Raw genomic sequence first — 18721 nt, forward strand, 5'->3', positions numbered from 1 at the left:
ATCTGAAACCAAAGTTACCAGCGTGAAGAGGCAAAACAAGCTGCACACACAGAGAGGAATCATCCCCTGAGTATTACGTTTTATCTGATGGGCAGCCAAAAACAAGGCATCTGATCCCAACTGCATAGTTTACATGTAGCTGACTGCAGGGAGTTATTGATCCAGTCAAACTGCTGCCATTCAGTGTGTTTTTCCTCTCCACATATTGAGCAGAAAAAATATGTTAAATTCCTAGCAGGTTTGGCACTGGAGGAGATTATGTTTCCTTGTATGATTAAAAAAAAAAAGTTTTCAAATTAGGAAAAGGTGATTCTTAGTCAGTGGCTCCCAAACTGGGGGTTGGTACCAGAGGTAAATTTGACCAGACGATTAGAGGGATAAAGAAAAAAAGTTTTACAGAACAAATTGTTTATCTTTTCTTAATTTTCCGCTTTTTGTGTGAAATACTGGATACTCTCACCTCTTCAGGCCTCTAAAATCCTTCAAATAGGCTAAATACTTGATACTTTTACCTCTTCAGGCCTTTTAAAATCCTTAAAATAATTAAAATACTTGATACTTTCACATTTTCAGGCCTAAAAAAATCATTCAAGTAATGAAATACTAGATAGATCTTAAACTTTGTGAAATACTGTTTACTTTCAACTCTTCTGGCCTCTAAAAATACCTAAAATCCAATTTTACAACTTGTTACTGCACTGTAACTGTATTTCTGATCTATTTGTATTTTATTTCATTTTATATAATGTTTAAATAATTTTGTTCTACCTTTCTGTTTTTGCCTATGTAAAGCATTTTGAATTGCCTCTGTGTTTGAAATGTGGAAGATAAATACAGCTGCCTTGCCTTCAGGCTCCTATCAATTAGCCTACTCAAATAAGTAAAATACTTGATACTTTGACTGTTTCATGCCTCTAAAGAATCTTACATTATGTGAAATACTTGATTCTTTCACCGTTTACAGACTCTAAATGTCCCTAAATTGAGACAAATCCTAGAAGGAAATATTTAAGGCCATAACCTGTGATGAGGAGTCACAAGTACACATTATTTCATTTTAAGGGCTCACAAGCGAAAAAAGGTTGACAACCACTTTCCAATGAAATATACAGCAGCTGTTAAATTGGTCACCTGAATTTTTGTTAAATTATTTAACCCACAGACTGTACCCCAGGGACATTTTTTTGTCTCGATTAGAGCACGCCCATTTGCACCACATGGTCTGTGCTCAACAACAGCATTGGCTGCACAGAAATGACTTGAAGGGTCTGAAGAAGTTATTTAAATAATACAGCTGTCCAATCCACTCTGAAGTTCACCCGGTGAGCCGAAACCTGAAGCAGTGTGGTCACTTCGTCTGTCTGTCTGTCTGTCTGTCTGTCTGTCTGTCTGTCTGTCTGTGTGAGCAGGAGACCTGTCCGGCTTCTACACCCTATAAGCAGTATCTCGGTATCTGAACAGCTAGCTTGTTAGCTAACAGTGTGTTTATTGGTAAAAATGAACGGCCAACAGAACGGTTTCCATAACAACTCGCTCATTGATGAAGACTGTTTCCTCTTCACTTCTGAATCAGTCGGAGAAGGACACCCCGGTGAGTTTTAATTTATAACTGCCTTTCTGTGAGGTAGTTTCCCCTTTTGACTATAATAATTAGCCTGTTAGCCTCTCAAACAGCATCATGTAGCAGGTTACTGTTAGCTCAGCTTGTTGTTGTCTGTCAGCTGGTCTCTCTCCACTAAGTGCCCTGTTCATCCCCTCTGTACCTCTGTCAACACAGTTTAAAAGTGTAAAAGTGACCTAGCTACATGAAATCCAGACAATCCACATCCCCAAAAGAACAACATACTGTTTACGAGCTGGGGTGATACTGTTTTTGGAGTTAAGTTGCGGCTGCATGCTAACAACACGGCGGCTAGCTGCTAACATCACGTTAGTTCGGGCTGTTGGTGACTGTAACTCCACACTGGTTTCTTACGTGAATTTACAGCGTGAGGTGGGTTTTTTGTCGACAAAAGCTAACAGTGCAGAGCCATAAACACTGCTAACGTAAATGTATTTTGTTTTTACTCTTTAGTTAGACAGGATAGCTAGCTACGATACAGCGTTGCATCATTACATTATCGCCTAACTTCATGTGACACGTGCAGGAGCAGCGGGCATGTTGTCTGTTCAGAGAGAAAAAAGTATCTCTCATTTACTATGGTATACCCATAGGCTGTATATACACATATATGAGATTGCTTTAATGCCGTCTGTATCAACGTTAAGCTGCAGACAGTGGCTACAGTCAAAACCGTGTTAACGGTCCTCATTTGAAAAGTGAACCAAGTCTGTTCATAAGTGATCAGTACGCCTCTTAGTTCGTTAATGTACAATTAAAAGTCCCAGTTTCTTGATGTCCAGAGTTATAGTGTAACACATTTTTAGCTTAAAAACTACACTTTAATATAGAAAGTACCAATAATCTGTAATTTAAACTGCCAGTTTATTAGGTCAACCTTGCCAAAAACTAATGCAGTCTAATAAGACAACAACCCAGCAATAAATCCTACCTGTGTGAGCTTTGATTCAGCCATATGGTCTTTTTTGAGGCTGTAGTTTGTGGTGCTGCGCTGTTATGTTAGTGAAGGTCTATGATGTCCATAAACACCTCAAAATATCTAAAACCGTTTCAATAAAAACTGAACATTATAACCTTCACGAAGGTACGATTTATTGCAGGGCCGTTGTATTAAACTGCGTCAATTTTAGCTAGGCGTACCTAATAAACAGCCAACTGGGCGTACATCTGTATAATGTTTTAATTGCAGAACTTTTCAACAGTGGGTCATACAATACACTTCATTTTCCAGTCTTTACATTGAGACAGGTGGGGGCAGCTCCATTGCAACAGATAATAGGCTTACCAACAGTCCTAAATATAGGTTCTGCAGGGGCTGCCGCACAACTGTGGGTGTAACATAGTCATATCCACATAGGACACTAGAAGCGCCCACAGAGATCTCCTAATGATGTGCTTCAAAGTGTTCCTACACTATGCATTTACGGAGGGTAAACTAAATATCTGGAATAAGACGGTGTAGTCCCTCATTCGTCCAGGAGTGTTCTATCGTAGAAAAGGTTTCAGTCGTAGTCATCTGGACACTGTTTTCAGAATCAAGACGTTTCAAGACTGCAATAGGTGTCAGAAAACAGGACAGAACTCCTAATTTAGACCAACTTCTGTCGTCTGTTAAACCCTAACTAACTAAAGAATCACCAGTGACTATATTGTAAATGATCACTTCTAGAAGTTATTAATTTCTGGAAAGTTTTTCCTGTGGATGTGTTTAGTTTGCATTCACAGAATTTTAACACATCACCTTCTTTGTGACAGCTGTTATATGCTACTGTCAGCCGGTTTTTCTGTCCCTTGGCATTCTTTGGATGCATTTAGACTGTTGTTAAACCAGTTCTCATAGCTGTATCAGTAACAGATGTAAGTTCAGTGTCACAGTAGAAATGTGTGTTTTTAAAACACCTGTGATTAAAAACACTGCTCTGTTTAGTAAGCATGAACATGTTCTACACATCTGACCAGGATAAATATGCCATTGGTGCTGGAGTGGAATAAATCTAACACCAATATGTTCTCATCTGTCTTGCATGGAAAGAATTTACACTCCAGTTGATGGAAAAACTAGAGTACCTCCAGTAAAACAAGCAGGATTTGACTTAACAAATGAGTTTTAAGAATTGTTTAACCTCTCCCTGCACTGACTTAACACCTCAATAGCCAAGAGTGTAAACCAATTCTAAATGTTTGTATTTTTAGTAGAGTGGAGTGAAGCTCAGCTTGGTGGTTAATCTATTTGCCAAATTTAATTATATAGTGTAACAACACATAATAGGTCTTCTGCATTGTGTGCATATTTACCAACAAGCAAAACTGATGCATTGCCATGAAGTGTTTTAATGTGTGTTGACATGAGTTCTGAAAAATACTCATATGTTACTCCACAGATAAGATTTGTGACCAAATCAGTGATGCCGTGTTGGATGCACACCTCAGACAAGACCCTGATGCCAAAGTAGCATGTGGTAAGTCTTTAGACAGCAAAGCACGCCGACTGTAGAGGTTGTCGTTTACTGAGTAAGCTGAGGCATGATGCAAAACAGAGGTGAGGTCCACCCAATCATGTTAATTATTAAATTTTTTTATTTCCTCTATTGAAAAATGTTTTCTGATGTATCTTATGGTTCCTGTGAGGTATAGCCCAATTTCAACCAAATTGTACCAGGAATTAAGGAGCCCCTGGCCTAAATCAGGATCTAAAATTCAGCTACTTTGATAATTGATTAATTTGATGGTTCCAGCTTCTTAAATGTGAGAATTTGCTGCTCTTCTTGGTGTAACATCATAGTAAACTGAATATTTTGGGGTTTTAGACTGTGGTCACAATTTAATGATGTCGCCTTTGTGCTGTAGGATGTTGTGGTAGACATTTTCCCCTGTTTTCGGATGTTTTAATGATTAATCATTTAATTGAGAAAGTCGACAAATTAATCAATAATGAAAATAATCATTAGTTGCAGCCCTAGCTGGTAACAAAAAGTTTAACATTATACATGATCGACATATCTTTACATTTAAAAATTAAGAAGTAAAATTATTTAAAACACAAACTTCAGAATTGTCAGCATGTTACTTAAACTGCTTCAGTATGGCAGCCTGTGTTCTCAATTCCCTTTCACCTCCTTGTTCTTAATGATCGATTTATACTTAGTGTTACTCTCATCCCTCACACTGCATGTCACTGTGTCCTCAGAGACTGTTGCTAAGACGGGGATGATCCTGCTGGCGGGGGAGATCACCTCCAGGGCCAACGTTGACTACCAGAAGGTTGTCAGGGACGCAATCAAACACATAGGCTATGACGACTCCTCCAAAGGTACAGTGATGAAAGTTGGTAGCTTTGAGTGTAGTTCAGTTTGCAATTCATGCCATTAAAGCTTCTTTCTTACGTACAAACTTCAGACTGTGGAGTCCATCCAAAGTAGTAGTGGCAGTATACAATGCATTGTAAAAAGCAGTGATCGATAATCGATAGTCAATAACCAAGAGCTAACTATCATTATGCACTGTGAAGACTGAAAAATGGTACATTTACAAGACTTTAGGGTCTAAGTAATGACCTGAGTAGCGTCTGAAGTTGTTTTTTGATTTCCCTAGTGTTTAGCATAGTGAGCAGTGAGTTCCGACAGCCTAAGTAGCTGAACCGGTTAGACTACTTATTTAGGAGGTGCCGAAAGTTATGTACCTTTCCCAAATGATGTTCTGACTCCTGTCTCTACAGGCTGAACCAGAAGGATTTGTGACTTACCTGTCAGCTTCTTACATAACTGTTATAATGAATCCACCTTGGCATAATGAGGAAATACCTTCAACTATTTAACCACAATCGAGTGGATATTTTCATGTCCAGCTGACATTACACAATTGTGAATGAGACAAATCTACACAGACCTGCTTCATATAGTTTGTTCACATGAGCTGAGATTTGGTTGACATGTAAAACTTCCAAAGAGTCTTTAAATTAAAGTACATATTTGATGGGAGAGCCATGGTGAGGATTGACAGTTGAAACCATTTACTGAGGCTCAGTTGTCTTGTTCTACAGGCTTTGACTATAAGACCTGCAATGTACTGGTGGCTTTGGAGCAGCAGTCCCCTGACATTGCGCAGGGTGTTCACCTGGATCGAAAAGAGGAGGACGTGGGAGCCGGTGACCAGGTCGGAGGGGTCATACATTTATGTTTTGTGTTTGATCCACAGCTGGGTAACTAGAGCCAGAAATGTGGTGGTAACGAAGTTTATGATGTTATCCTGACCTCTGTTCATGCTGTGATTTGTGTCTGCACCCCTCGTAGGGTGTGATGTTTGGATATGCCACTGATGAGACTGAGGAGTGTATGCCCCTCACTATTATCCTGGCTCATAAGCTCAATGCCAAGATGGCTGAGTTACGCCGAAATGGAATGCTGCCGTGGCTCCGACCCGATTCCAAAACTCAGGTTAGATGAGGAAACAGCGCCTCCACTTCCACACACTCCATCTGCATTACTTGTAAAATAAAACAATGTATTGCAGTTTGTTTTGTTTTTTTTTTAACCTCCAGGAATACTTGATTTGAATGCGTTTTCTTTCCAAATATGCGTTTTTAAAGACGGCATGCAGAGACATACTGCTGCTACTGTAGATGAGAGCTGCATCAACGATTATCTTCATGATCAGTTGATCTGTTAGTATTCTTAAGTTAATTGCTATATTAAAGGCTATAAAATATAAAAAATGCCAATTACAAGTTCTCAGAGCCCAGAGTGATGTCTTTAGATACATGTCTTGTTTTGTCTGACTTAAAGTCCAAAAACCTAAGCTATTCAACTTAAAATGATATATATAAAACAGAGAAAACAGCAAATCCTTACATTTGAGAAGCTCAAACAACTGAGTGTTTGCTTGCATTCATCAGACATTTTTGCTTAAGAAGCAATACGTTTTTCCTGTCTTGCAGCATATTATCATTAATGGCACTCTTAGGACTCTTCTGATGGGAAATAATGAGTTTAAATGAATCCTGGAGTAATTGAAGTTAACATTAGCGAGGCAATGACATCCTCACATCAAATATGATACAGCTCTAACGCTTGGAGGCATTTTAGAATCACTTTAGGAAAAACTACACATCATTTACAAATATATATTTACATTACTTAAGACAAGTGTTTTTCTACAAGCTGTTTTGCATGCATTTGATATTTATTCTTAATTGCACCCCCCCCCCAGGTGACTGTTCAGTACAAGCAGGATCGAGGTGCGATGGTACCGTTGCGTGTCCACACAGTTGTGGTCTCTGTGCAGCACGATGAGGGTATAAGTTTGGACGAGATGCGCCATTGTCTGAAGGAGCAGGTGGTGAAAGCAGTGATCCCCAGTGGGTACCTCGATAATGAAACCATATACCACCTGCAGCCCAGTGGCCGCTTTGTGATTGGCGGACCACAGGTGAGACAAGAACGTCTTTTAAAATCTGTACCTCTTTAGTTCTCCTGCACAACGTATAGTCACACCAAGAGAATAAAAATTTCAACTCACATTTGTTAACAGATCCATATAAGAAATTTGCATTGAGTCTTGAGATCTTGTAGCTAAATTATGGTATTTTCCCACAAGAAAAACTAGCTGTTCTTAAATGCTTCAGCCAAATGGAACAAGCATGCTAAATGAAACTCATGCAAAATGTATTTGTCTTAAATGTACATAAACCTCAAAGTCCTGTGTTCCTTCCCACAGGGTGATGCTGGTCTGACTGGGCGTAAGATCATTGTCGATACTTACGGGGGTTGGGGTGCCCATGGAGGCGGAGCTTTTTCTGGGAAAGACTACACAAAGGTAGATCGCTCTGCTGCTTATGCTGCCCGCTGGGTGGCCAAATCTCTAGTGAAAGCTGGGCTCTGCAAGCGTGTGATGGTCCAGGTGAGTGTACAGTACAGCGCAGTGTTAAAGTGATACTTGCCCAAAATCTATATATTAGAATATCAAAGACTCAACCACCTGTAGGCATGAAGGTTGGTAGCTTCCTACTCGCAGAGAGCAGCAACTGTGATCAGCTTCATAGTCAAGTTTTTGTGAATGTTTTCATATTTAAAATTTCTGCTCTGAAAACTAGTTTCAAGCACACAAATGTAATATACTGTATACTTTTTTCTTATTTTTTTTTTTACATAAACACAACTTAACAAACATGATAAGAATGCCTTAAATTGGGTTATTAAAGAATAATTACTAAGATATGTAATAGGTGGGACATTGTTCTCAGTGCTCTTACAGCATGTGGACAAACTATGTAACAGAGACACTTGTTTCTAAATGACTTTGAGCATATCTTTGCCTTTTCTGTACTGACATTTCTCGTTACTTCCTTACTGCCGCCATATACACTGATACCAATGTATTTGCTGATATAAGCTAATATTTAGTTGCCACAGAATTGAAGTGTAGGAATGGCAAACTTACAGATCACATGCTAGTACTTGTTTTGTTTAGAAATTAATTTAGATGCAAATTAAAAAAAAACTGAAAAATTCAAAACATTTTCAATATTGAAAAAACTTGGTGCAGTATGTGTAGAGTGCTGTCTATTTTTTTAAAATGTCTCCTAAATGTTTTAGGTATCCTATGCTATTGGAGTTGCCCATCCACTCTCTGTCTCCATCTTCCACTATGGGACCTCCCAGAAGAGCGAGAAGGAGTTGCTGGACATTGTGAAGAACAACTTTGACCTCCGTCCAGGAGTCATCGTGAGGTATTCTGTGGTGTCTAATTTCAGATTTTAGCTAGCAAACATGCAGTTTATCAGTTTTTATTTTTTACACATACTTCAGGTTTCTCTAAATTATCATTTTATTTCTATCTCAGGGATCTTGACCTGAAGAAGCCCATCTACCAGAGCACAGCTGCTTACGGTCACTTTGGTCGTGACGTCTTTTCATGGGAGGTGCCCAGGAAGCTGAAATACTGAACACCTCTAATCTCCCCACAGGCCATGGGTGTATCACAGATAAACCTGTGTGTTTGTCTACCTCCCTCCCTCCTCCTCCTCCACCCTCTTCCTCCTCACACACACAAGCACATCACCACAGCCTCTACTACATGAAAAGATGCCCTTTCTCCACCTGTTAGCATTGTACACATCTCAAAGAGTGAACAATAGTATTTCAGATGCCACAATATTAAATTGAACAGACATGCTGGAGAAATTGTGCATACAGATTTGAGCAGTGCTGCCAGCTTTTATTCATCTTTGTTAAATAACTTGTATCTCTGCAAATCTGTTAAGTATTATTGACAATATATATTTAAACCATATTTATAGCTGATTTCCAAATGGACCACATGGGTATTTACCAGTAAGGATGGTGTTTTCGTGAGAAATGTCTGGTATTCCTCAGCTTTTAAATTCAAAATCTCACTGCAGTTTAGATTTAGAAGTGATCAATGGTTTAGTGTTGCAAAAACATCAGCTCTCTTCCCCTCGCAGTCCTCACTCGTTTTTGAAATTTTGATGGCATAAATAGGGTCAAACCCTTGTTGAGTGACATATAAAATCTGCAAATTTTCTTATTTGAGCTGTCCCTTCAGGCCATTTTTTTTTCTGACGTTTTACAGAGAAGTCAGAAGCTGCTAATGACTTTGTGGTTATGTTGGGCTGCACCATGAAATCCCTTCATTATTGTAATTTATTTTGTTGATTTTAATGTCATGTGAATGTTCCAAATGATGTTAAATGTGTTAATGTTCTACTGACCAAGATAAAGGCAAGACACAGTACTCCCTCCTTCCCGAGACTGACTCTGGGTGTAGCTACAGAGAAACCCAGCTTAGTCGCCTCTGGGCAGGGGCTTCCTTTATCCCACGGCAACACCGTACTTGAAATATTTTATAGACTGGCAAAATTGTGGGACCGAACAGTTTGATCAGCAAGGAAGGACAACTGAATATGTGTACCACAAGTTTTTGTATCTAAAAACTGTTTTCCACTCAGTTTCACTGAGTCCTTACACTTTCAGTCTCACTTGCACACAATGTCAAAATTGGCATGGAAGAGCAGAGCCACAGACAGACCAAGACAAAGAGATAAGAGGCGGTCACAGTCAGCTTAGTGAATGTAAGACATGGCATTACTGCTCTCGTCTTCTCAGCAGAGTTAGTTTTGTACAAATGAGGGCGTGGGATCAGATAGGTTACTTAATACTTGTGGATTTTGAGTCTTTCACTGAAATTGTGCAGCACATTGGTTCTTCGTGTTACCAGCAGTGGAAAAGGCTTCTGTTTTCAATGTTACATGTACAGTAGTTCCAAAATGACTGTTGAGCTTGTAGCTGAACCTTTTTTCTTTTCTTTTTTCTTTTCTAAAAATGTATTCTTTACACCATTCCCCATGGGCCATGGATGGCACAAGTCTGCTTTTTCCTGAGTTGTACACTTGAAACAACCCGGGTTTGTCAAGGTTGTCCCTCTCCTTGTTCTTTTTAGACTGTTTTACAGAGTTTACTTGCAGGGAATGCAGATAGATTAAGGAAGGATGTGTGCCAGAGACCCTAGCCAGATTTAAAACCACAGTATATGCCTTTGAATGCTTCCCCAGTTAGTTACCCTTCTCTTTGACTTTACTCCTGGACCTGTATCCTCACAATATAGTTGCAGAGTTAAGGCTAAGCCAGCTGTACACCTGAGTGAGGTTGGTATTCACCTTTTTAAAATCACCACAGTCGGTGCCTGGTCTGCTAGCTAGGTGGCACTGTGTCCCCATATATAATACTGAAATTAGGATTTTTTTTTTTTTCCAACTCTGATAACACAGATATCTTTAGTTGGGGCTCCTCTGGCATCACCTTGTGGTTTCTTGGTAGGAGCCATAGAGATTAATCTGTGCCTATGTGATCATCCAGTGAAATGACTCAACCTCCCCAAATATATTTATTTTATTTATTTATATATATATTTTTTTTTTACAATATGTTTGCATCCTTTAGCTCATCCACAGACGAGACAAATGATTGGTTGGTGTTGTACAGAGAAACCAGCCTGTTTACATAGTCTCCTGAGGGGGATGTTGAGGAGCATTTTTTTTCTGTTAAATAATTTTTTAAATGGTTGGAAGGGAGTCTCTCAGTGTGGTTGCTGAATGTGTAAAAGTGCCTTTTCTCATTTTCTGCAATGCCCCTATCCCCTGCCCCAAAATATCTGACTCCTTCCCCACTGACCCTGTCCCGCCATCTTATACCAAAATAAACAAAACCCTCTTCAAAAATTCATACTGAAGAGTCTGATTTGTTGTTGAGTTTCTCTTTTAAACCCTTCAAATAAACTGCATTCTTGCTTGTGCTCATGGGCTGTGCTTTTGGCTATTTATTTTGTATCATATAGCAGATTTATGTGATTCCATGTTAAGGTCACACTGTAGATTGAATCCATCCATACTTTATGTTACAACCCTTAATAATTAGTTGAAATGAGCATTTGTATATGGAGGTTCTTACTAGAACTAATGAAAATAAAAATGGTAAAACATGAAGGCAGAAGTATAAAGAGGCTGTAAAGATAAATGCTTCCTATGGCAGAATATAAATTCAGTGACACAAAACCATGAGAGTAGTTTCTGTTCTGGCTTTCATTCTACTACTGTGTGTGTTGTAAAAAACAACTGCTAATCAACAACAGCAACATAGCTGTACACTCCTTACACTATAAAAACATATTGGGCTCACTTTGCTTTGAAAGCTTAAATACTAAAGTTCAGGTTCAGAAACCATTACCACTAAAGTTGGACTTTACTACTATCCCCAGCTTTTGGATTTAGACCTGTGAACAGAGCCTCCCTACAAAATACAGAGTGCAAATTAGTGTATGCAGGCCAGTCTATGACAAATTCATATACAGGAGATGAATCTGAAAAAATTTAAAATGATCCTTTAGTTGTAAAAGACAAGCCAGATCTAGTGATGTTTCACAGCCCATAATATACACACCTTATTTAACAATATTTGGTCAGATAATTCTCCTGAGAGCATCTGTGTGTGAAAGATTACAAGAAGAAACTTCAAAACAGATAAAACTTAATATATAGCATAGAGGTTAGTTAGTACAAAGATCTAAAGAAAAATCTTAGTTAAAAATAGAAAAATCCTATCAAGTATACAGAATAACTGGGACATTTTCTTCCTTTTATACTAATCATTCAACTTTCTGATCCTAGAGTCAAGCTTTCATATCTTTTCAACATTCCTTTTACTCCTGAAGTTCAAATAATCCTTTTGTCCATATTGTTTTGTCAAGCTATGTCCTGGTTTTCTTCCCTCAATACAGACAGTATATACAATGCAAAATCACAAAATGCAGTAAGATATCAAATCAGTAGGCTATGTGAAAGAAATACTATCAGGCAGAATGCCACAGGTGTTAAGCTGTTAGAGAAATATTTGCAGTTTGACGTTGAAAGATCTGGGTCATCCATGGGGGCACCTAGATTGACTCATATTCTTAGTCCCACCCTGAAAACAGAAATTTGGAGATATTTTATATGATATTGTATGTTATATTTTTAATATCACTTCTTTATCACAAAATTGTCATAAAAATTCCACCTACATTTTAAAGGGTGTTGTAGTTGAGAGGCTTCCAGGCAAATTTCTGACAGTAAAACACAGTCTGCATAGAGAAGACACAGGTTAAATGTGATCACTGCTGAGCATTCATAAGCTCAACACGTTTACAAGCCATCTACTTACTCCGCATTTGAGGGCAGTCTTGATGTCTCTGCACCTGTACGTTGTCAAAGTGCACGGGTCTGAGAGTGAAAAAACAGGGACATTTGAATGATAATTGATTAGTTGATAGAAAATGTTTTATTTGATGATTAATTATACTTTATCAAGTAGACATTTCAGCTTCTAAAAATGTGACTGAAATGTGTTCTGTTTTATATGAAGAGCTTTCTCACAGTGGCCATTTCAAACAGTCAAACAGATGTAACAAAAAACAAACAATGGCTGCATTCAATGTAGGTGTACTAAATTGGACTGGGCTAAGAACACTCAAGCTGTTTACAGGAACGGCCAGAGCCGCCTTTATTTTCTGAGGATGCTGAGGTCCTTCAACATCTGCCGGACAATGCTGAAGGTGTTTTATGAGTCTGTGGTGGCCAGTGCTATCCTGTATGCTGTTGCATGCTGGGGCAGCAGGTTGAGGGTAGCAGACGCTAACAGACTCAACAAACTGATCCGTAAGGCCAGTGACATTGTGGGGGTGGAGCTGGACTCTCTGGCGGTGGTGTCAGAGAGGAGGATGCTGGCCAAACTACATGCCATCTTGGACAGTGTCTCCCACCCGCTCCATGACGTGCTGGTCAAACAAAGGAGCACCTTCAGCGGAAGACTCATCCCCCCAAAATGCACCACAGAGCACCACAGGAAGTCATTCCTGCCTGTGGCCATCAAACTCTTCAACTCCTCCCTCTAAGTGTTAGTCTGTATGACCCTAAGTCATTAAACTGGACATTGATCATTACATCTCTGCAATACTTAATAATAATTGTGCAATATTCTGTGTTAATACTCCTGTGCAATATACTCTTTTCAGTTTAAAATTCCCTATTTATTGATATTGATATTTATTCATACCTCTATTACTGCTGTGCAATATCCTCCGTCTCATTATAAATAAGCTACACTTAACTTGGCAGTTCATGCATTACTTTATACCGTATTATTATCATCAACCGGTAAACCCACTTTGTACTTAACACTTATTTTATTTTGTACTCATACCCACTTAATTTATTTTCTGACCTGTATTATAGTGTATTATATATTTTTTTTGCTTAGTACTTCTGTTCCTGTGTGCACTGACGTGATAGTGAGCTGCTGTAGCAAAAGAGTTTCCCCTCGGGGATCAATAAAGTATTCTGATTCTGATAGTTCGGGGGTCTTAGGGGCTTTTCCTGCTTGCCCACTGGCACAGTTTACTACTCGGATACCTAAATGGAACAGAGCCATCATGAATGTTTACACTGTTTCCTGCTGTGATAAGTTAAAATCTGCTGTGAAAAAAGGTCTGCTTTGGGTTTGAACTAGTGGACGGACAAAACAAGTAATTTGAAGATGAAGCCCTGCACACACGAAGGAGAGGCAGACTGACCTACATAAGGAGCCTCCTGCCCTTTACACAGGTGGATGAGAGCACAGATGGCCTGAGGGGTGGCGTAGGCTAGGATTGCGTCCAGCACCGTCTTGCTAAACTTGCCAATAACAGCCTCACACTGATCTCGGTAGGAGGAGGGCAAAATATGACAGATCTCCTCCAGCAGCTTGATCACAGCACCCTGCCGAAGAAACAGAGAGAAATGTGAGCGTGCATCATGTCGTCTGCACAGTCGGCAGTGGAGGCATGTCTACTTGCATGTATGTCTGTGTGGGTGTGCAGGACAAAGAGATACTGTGTTTGTTCATGTGCACATGTGTTCTTCCACTGCATGAGTGTGACTCACCTCAGTCCTTTCTTTAGGCAGCAAGTCCTCCAAAGTCTTGACAAGAAAAATGCAAAAGGAGCATTGTGTTGTGGGCTGCACCTGATTGACAGACACAAACATAGTAAAGCACAAGCTGGGTCCTTTCCACATATAATATTCTTTTTTGTGTGTCCCTCTAAAGTACTTTACTGACATTTTCACTCGTCACAGCAATCTGAAGGGCCTCCTTGACAAAATAGCTGAGCATCTTCTCCTGCTTGTCACAGGAGCCACAGAGCCCAATGATTTTGCAGACCTCTGCTGGTTTCTACAGAGAAATAGATGGGACGATATGTGTTGAGAATAGACCTCTCAGTAGCATCAGAAACACACAGACAGCAAATACTACAGAACACCATTATTATTTTACTCCTGATATTATTCTGATGAATCCAGCCTGCAACTTACTACAATGCCAGTAATGAAGTTGATGACCAGTGGAAACATCTTCTCCACCTCTTCTTTGCAGAGTTTGGCAGTACTAGCTGGCCCAGGCAGGTGGTCACACAAATTTTCAATGCCATTCATGATCTTTTTCTGAAAAAGAGCGCTGTATCAGGTGTGTGGTCCACAGGACAATAGATCTATTATGGATGAGTTGGTGTAATGACCACTATGTGAATCTAAACACCAGTAAAACCAAGACTATGATCATTGATTTTAAGAGACATGCAACATTATTCCCTCAGAAGATTGAGTGAACAGTTTAAGTACCATTATTGATAACATACAAGATTGTTTTGCCAATGCTGAGTTAATCTGTAAGTAAAAAAAAAAAGAAAAAGAAAAAAAAGGGCACCCGCAACAATATTTCCTGCCAAGATCAAATGTATTATGGCAATGTTTTCCTTCAGAGTCAGTGCTATCTTTTCTTAGTTTGTAGCTTTAATGGACATATATATTTTAAGGACATGCAGAGGCTAAATAACATGAAAGAGGCAATAAGATAGTGGGGAAACAATGTCAATTGTATCATCTTTGAGCAAGAGGTGCAATGCAAAACCAGTTGCATTATGGCCGGTCAAAATCACCCTTTAAAGGAAGAGTTTCAGCTTTTATCTTTGAGGCAAAAACGTATATGAATTAACATATAAATTGTTAAATAATTAACTTATTTAAATTAAATTAGTTTTCATTTTTATTTAATGTCACATCACTTTTCCTGACAGTGGAGCCAGTCCCCGCCTCCTCACCTTTCAGTCAATCACCTGCCTCCTAACAGGCTCATTAACTGGCAGTTAGCTAGCTAGCTATGGTTAGGTCCTAAGAAACAAAAGGGAGAAAACTCTCTTTTTCGTTTTCACAGAGTTGTGTCTTTCTCTGAGGAACAACTTAGTCACAAAGCTGCCGAGGGGCGCGTCCTTTGAAGGATGCAGCCCCTGAATTGAGACCTATGATTGAAACGCAGTTACTAGGGGTGTGCGATACCGCAAAATTTGGTTTCGATCCGATACCAAGTAACACAGAGCCAGAATTGCCAACATCGATACTTTTTATTATTGAAAGTGGCTTATGTACTTTCATGTAGGGGAGAGCAGTGTGTCATGATTTATGAGTTGAATGCATCATCAGTAGGCTAAATCTGAATACCTTTTCATGAACCACTAAATGATTTGCCAAAGGTTGGCAATTACTGTAAAGTTAGCTGAGTGGTAGAATTTCTACCTGCCACCTGTGAGACTCAGGTTTGATACACACATCGCAGTTTGCTTAATTTTCATTCACAGCTGTGAAGTAGCTCCAAACGATGTTCCTCTTTTGTTAAGCCATAACTGCAATTATGTGTCGGATTAAACTAGTGAGGGAGCGCGGTGCATATGTTGTTTGATGCACACAACACGACAACAGCAGCAGACAAGCAAAGAGTATGTGCACTAAGATGTGTTCATGACAACGAAACATTGTTTGCACAGACAGTTCTACTGTTTGATGAAATACAAATGGGTACAATGAAGAAGAGAGAAACAAATCCCTTTTTTGGTATCGATCCTATTGACGCTACAATTGATCTTCAAAACGAGACGTAGTATCTGTAGTATCAATATTTTGGTATTGATCCGCCCACTCCTAACAACTGCTGTGTCTGTGGTCTGTGTTTATTTAAAGCAGCAGCTAATTTTAGCTTTATTATTTTTATTTAATTACTTTGGCATTGTTGTGGCTCTAGCTAACAGGAGCTAGCTGGCTAAATTTGGTAGCAGTTGTTGAGCGGGCTAAGAGAGGCTGGGGGCTTTTTATTGGCTGAGGAGCGATGGGGCAGTAAATGGAGACAGACCTTAAATAAAAACAGACCTTTTTTAAAGGGGCATTTTGAAATAGAAATGTCTGTAATTACACAGATATGCTCTACAATCCTGCTACAATGAAAATAAAAAACAAATGAGTTTAGTTTTGATAATTTATTAAGCTATTTCACCATTTATTGGTTCCTTTATGTATTTGTATATGATTATCTACTGATTATCCATTATGTCTTATTTATGCCTTTATTTAATATCGGCCAATTTGGAGTTCCATGCACCCCTAGTGGTATCTAACCATGCAAATGTGGTAGTTTCAGTTTTATGTGATGAGAATTTGAGATATCTCAGATTTTTTCTGCCACCTCAATAAAATGGAGGTGAATGGCATCTGATTTGTGGTGCTCACAGCATTGCAAAATGACATTTTTACAAACCATGGACCTCTCTGTGAAGACTTTGTTTACAGCAAGGTTTGAAACTATGAGACTTTAAAATCTCATTTTTTAATGCTTTTAAGGTGATAACTCTTATTATGTCAAACCATTAATGTCATTTATACTAGAAAACAGGGATGTATTATCCATAACAGATAACAGGTCTTATGTTTACACTGATAAATAAAATCTTACTTACTTGGTATAATCACAGAACTGAAGAAATTATTTATTTTTTTATTCACAGCTATCCAATCCCAACTTATGGTTTTCACCAAAATAGAGGTTAAGGTGAGTAGTGAAATTTCTTTCAATAATGATGTGTGACTCAAAATGGTTCTTAAAGGTCATGTAACTTAATCTATTTCAGCTTTCTGCCTTTGGTCTCAGATGGGATTCCACACAGACCAGATCACTGCCAGAGGAAAGAGGATCTTTGAGGTCAGGTGAGAATCAGAAAATTTCATTTCAACTTTCGTAAAACATAGAAAATAGGAAGTGGCTTAGCACAAAAAACAAAAAGGGACCTCTCCTTTATTGTGTGCGTGTGTTTTCACTGTATGCATGACTGATTACAAATTATTTGCATCTCTAAATGTGAAGAATGGGCTTCGACTGATAAAAGAACAGGTGGAAAATAATTCCAGGAATTTAAAGTGTTTTTTTTTTAAATCTATTCAACCACAGATCATTGCAAGCCCACGAGATAGCACAGTCTTGATTTTAATCTTGACTTATGAATATGGACATTCACAGTATCAGTAATAATATCAGTGAACAAATATTAATCCACTGGAATGTGTTTGCTGCTTAGTCGACTATTGTACTCACCTGGAGGTCTGCATTGGAAAACAGGTCAGCAAGGAGTTCAAATATTTGGGTGCAGTCCTGGCAGACATCCCCATTCTGATTGAAAATAAATGAATGCCTTAAAATGATTGAATCACTTACACATACCAGGTGCAAGCAAGTTGTTGCGAGCATCAGATACATTTGTAAGCGATCCTTCTTGTGGTCAAAAATATTTAGTGTTCATCTTAAGCGTATTTCATGAGGAAGAAACTCATTTGTGGCAACATCCGTTCTACTAGATTCAAAACTGAAACATTAGAAAAGTTGAAGAGACTTCCTGATTTTGAAGAAATGCAAATCTTAGTTCTCTCTGCAAAAGTAAACGCTGTACATTTGTCACATTGCTTTTCACTTCATTGTGTGCAGTTTAAATAATTGCAGGGTTTCTCTTAAAGAATGGAGCAATGGTGTTGAAATATATTGTCCTGTAGCTCCATTACGCCTCAAAGATAGGATATTAAATGCATTATAATATACAATTTTAGCACACAATGTACAAAATGTTTTCATAAACCATAGCTAGGAATTCATGGGAGAACCCTGAATTTCTTTGTGATTACATGTATTTGTTTCTTGAAACGAGATTTGTTGTTTGGTAAGTCGTGTTTCAGGAAGTTCTTAATCAGTAGGATACATAACACACACACGCATTATATTGTAAACCTGCACATCATAATCAAAATGTGTGTTTTTTGTTGTTTGTGTTTTGAATGCAAAATATCATTTTGTTACAAGAAATCAAAAATCAAACTTACTGCTCTCAGGGCATCTGGAACATTTTGCAAGCCATCAATATTAAAAGCCGAAGTCAGAGCTGCAGGGGGAAATATTCATCATTAATAATCCTCGTTGTAATATATCTCATCACATTTTTACTCTTCACTTCGTAATTCATCATCTTTTTACAATTAATTATAGTCTTACCAGAGCCTTCAAGACAAATGAACAGAAGCAAAGCAATCTTGAGCAAGGCCATCCTGTTATTTTCACGCTTTTAGTTAAATGTCTTCCCTCTTGACGTCTGTACAGGGAAATGTGAGTGCAGCTTATATTTGACAGGGCCAATCTGCCACCTGTAGCTCCC

The 18721-nt window shown here is 38.7% G+C and overlaps 2 protein-coding genes across 2 annotated transcripts; one reads left to right on the forward strand and one right to left on the reverse strand.

The window, feature by feature from the left end:
* Nucleotides 1–1277: 1277 nt before the first annotated feature.
* Nucleotides 1278–10857, forward strand: mat2aa (methionine adenosyltransferase II, alpha a). The gene is made up of 9 exons (XM_044175161.1): nt 1278–1591; nt 4003–4080; nt 4809–4931; nt 5661–5773; nt 5911–6054; nt 6827–7045; nt 7334–7516; nt 8212–8345; nt 8459–10857. The coding sequence occupies exons 1-9, from the start codon at nt 1498–1500 to the stop codon at nt 8559–8561; spliced, it is 1191 nt and encodes a 396-aa protein (XP_044031096.1). The 5' UTR covers nt 1278–1497; the 3' UTR covers nt 8562–10857.
* A 635-nt stretch (nt 10858–11492) lies between these two features.
* On the reverse strand, nt 11493–18721 carry LOC122866041 (prosaposin). The gene is made up of 10 exons (XM_044175162.1): nt 18562–18721; nt 18393–18451; nt 17617–17691; nt 14517–14645; nt 14263–14376; nt 14088–14168; nt 13739–13922; nt 12331–12389; nt 12191–12250; nt 11493–12093 (listed from the first exon to the last, which is right to left on the reverse strand). Exons 1-9 carry the CDS (start codon nt 18611–18613, stop codon nt 12194–12196), a joined length of 810 nt encoding a protein of 269 aa, XP_044031097.1. The 5' UTR covers nt 18614–18721; the 3' UTR covers nt 11493–12093; nt 12191–12193.

The sequence above is a fragment of the Siniperca chuatsi genome, linkage group LG18 (assembly GCF_020085105.1).
Source record: "Siniperca chuatsi isolate FFG_IHB_CAS linkage group LG18, ASM2008510v1, whole genome shotgun sequence".
NCBI classification, from domain to species: Eukaryota; Metazoa; Chordata; class Actinopteri; order Centrarchiformes; family Sinipercidae; genus Siniperca; species Siniperca chuatsi.

Bases quoted from the DNA above. Each gene is read 5' to 3' on its own strand.
- LOC122866041 (XM_044175162.1), bottom strand. From the start codon at position 18,613: ATGGCCTTGCTCAAGATTGCTTTGCTTCTGTTCATTTGTCTTGAAGGC. The intron at 14,646-17,616 runs GTGAGTACAATA...GCTCTTTTTCAG, and splicing joins TTTCCAATGCAGACCTCCAG to AAAAAGATCATGAATGGCAT. The intron at 12,251-12,330 runs GTAAGTAGATGG...TTCTCTATGCAG, and splicing joins AGACTGCCCTCAAATGCGGA to ACTGTGTTTTACTGTCAGAA.
- mat2aa (XM_044175161.1), top strand. From the start codon at position 1,498: ATGAACGGCCAACAGAACGGTTTCCATAACAACTCGCTCATTGATGAA. The intron at 1,592-4,002 runs GTGAGTTTTAAT...GTTACTCCACAG, and splicing joins AGTCGGAGAAGGACACCCCG to ATAAGATTTGTGACCAAATC. The intron at 4,932-5,660 runs GTACAGTGATGA...CTTGTTCTACAG, and splicing joins CTATGACGACTCCTCCAAAG to GCTTTGACTATAAGACCTGC.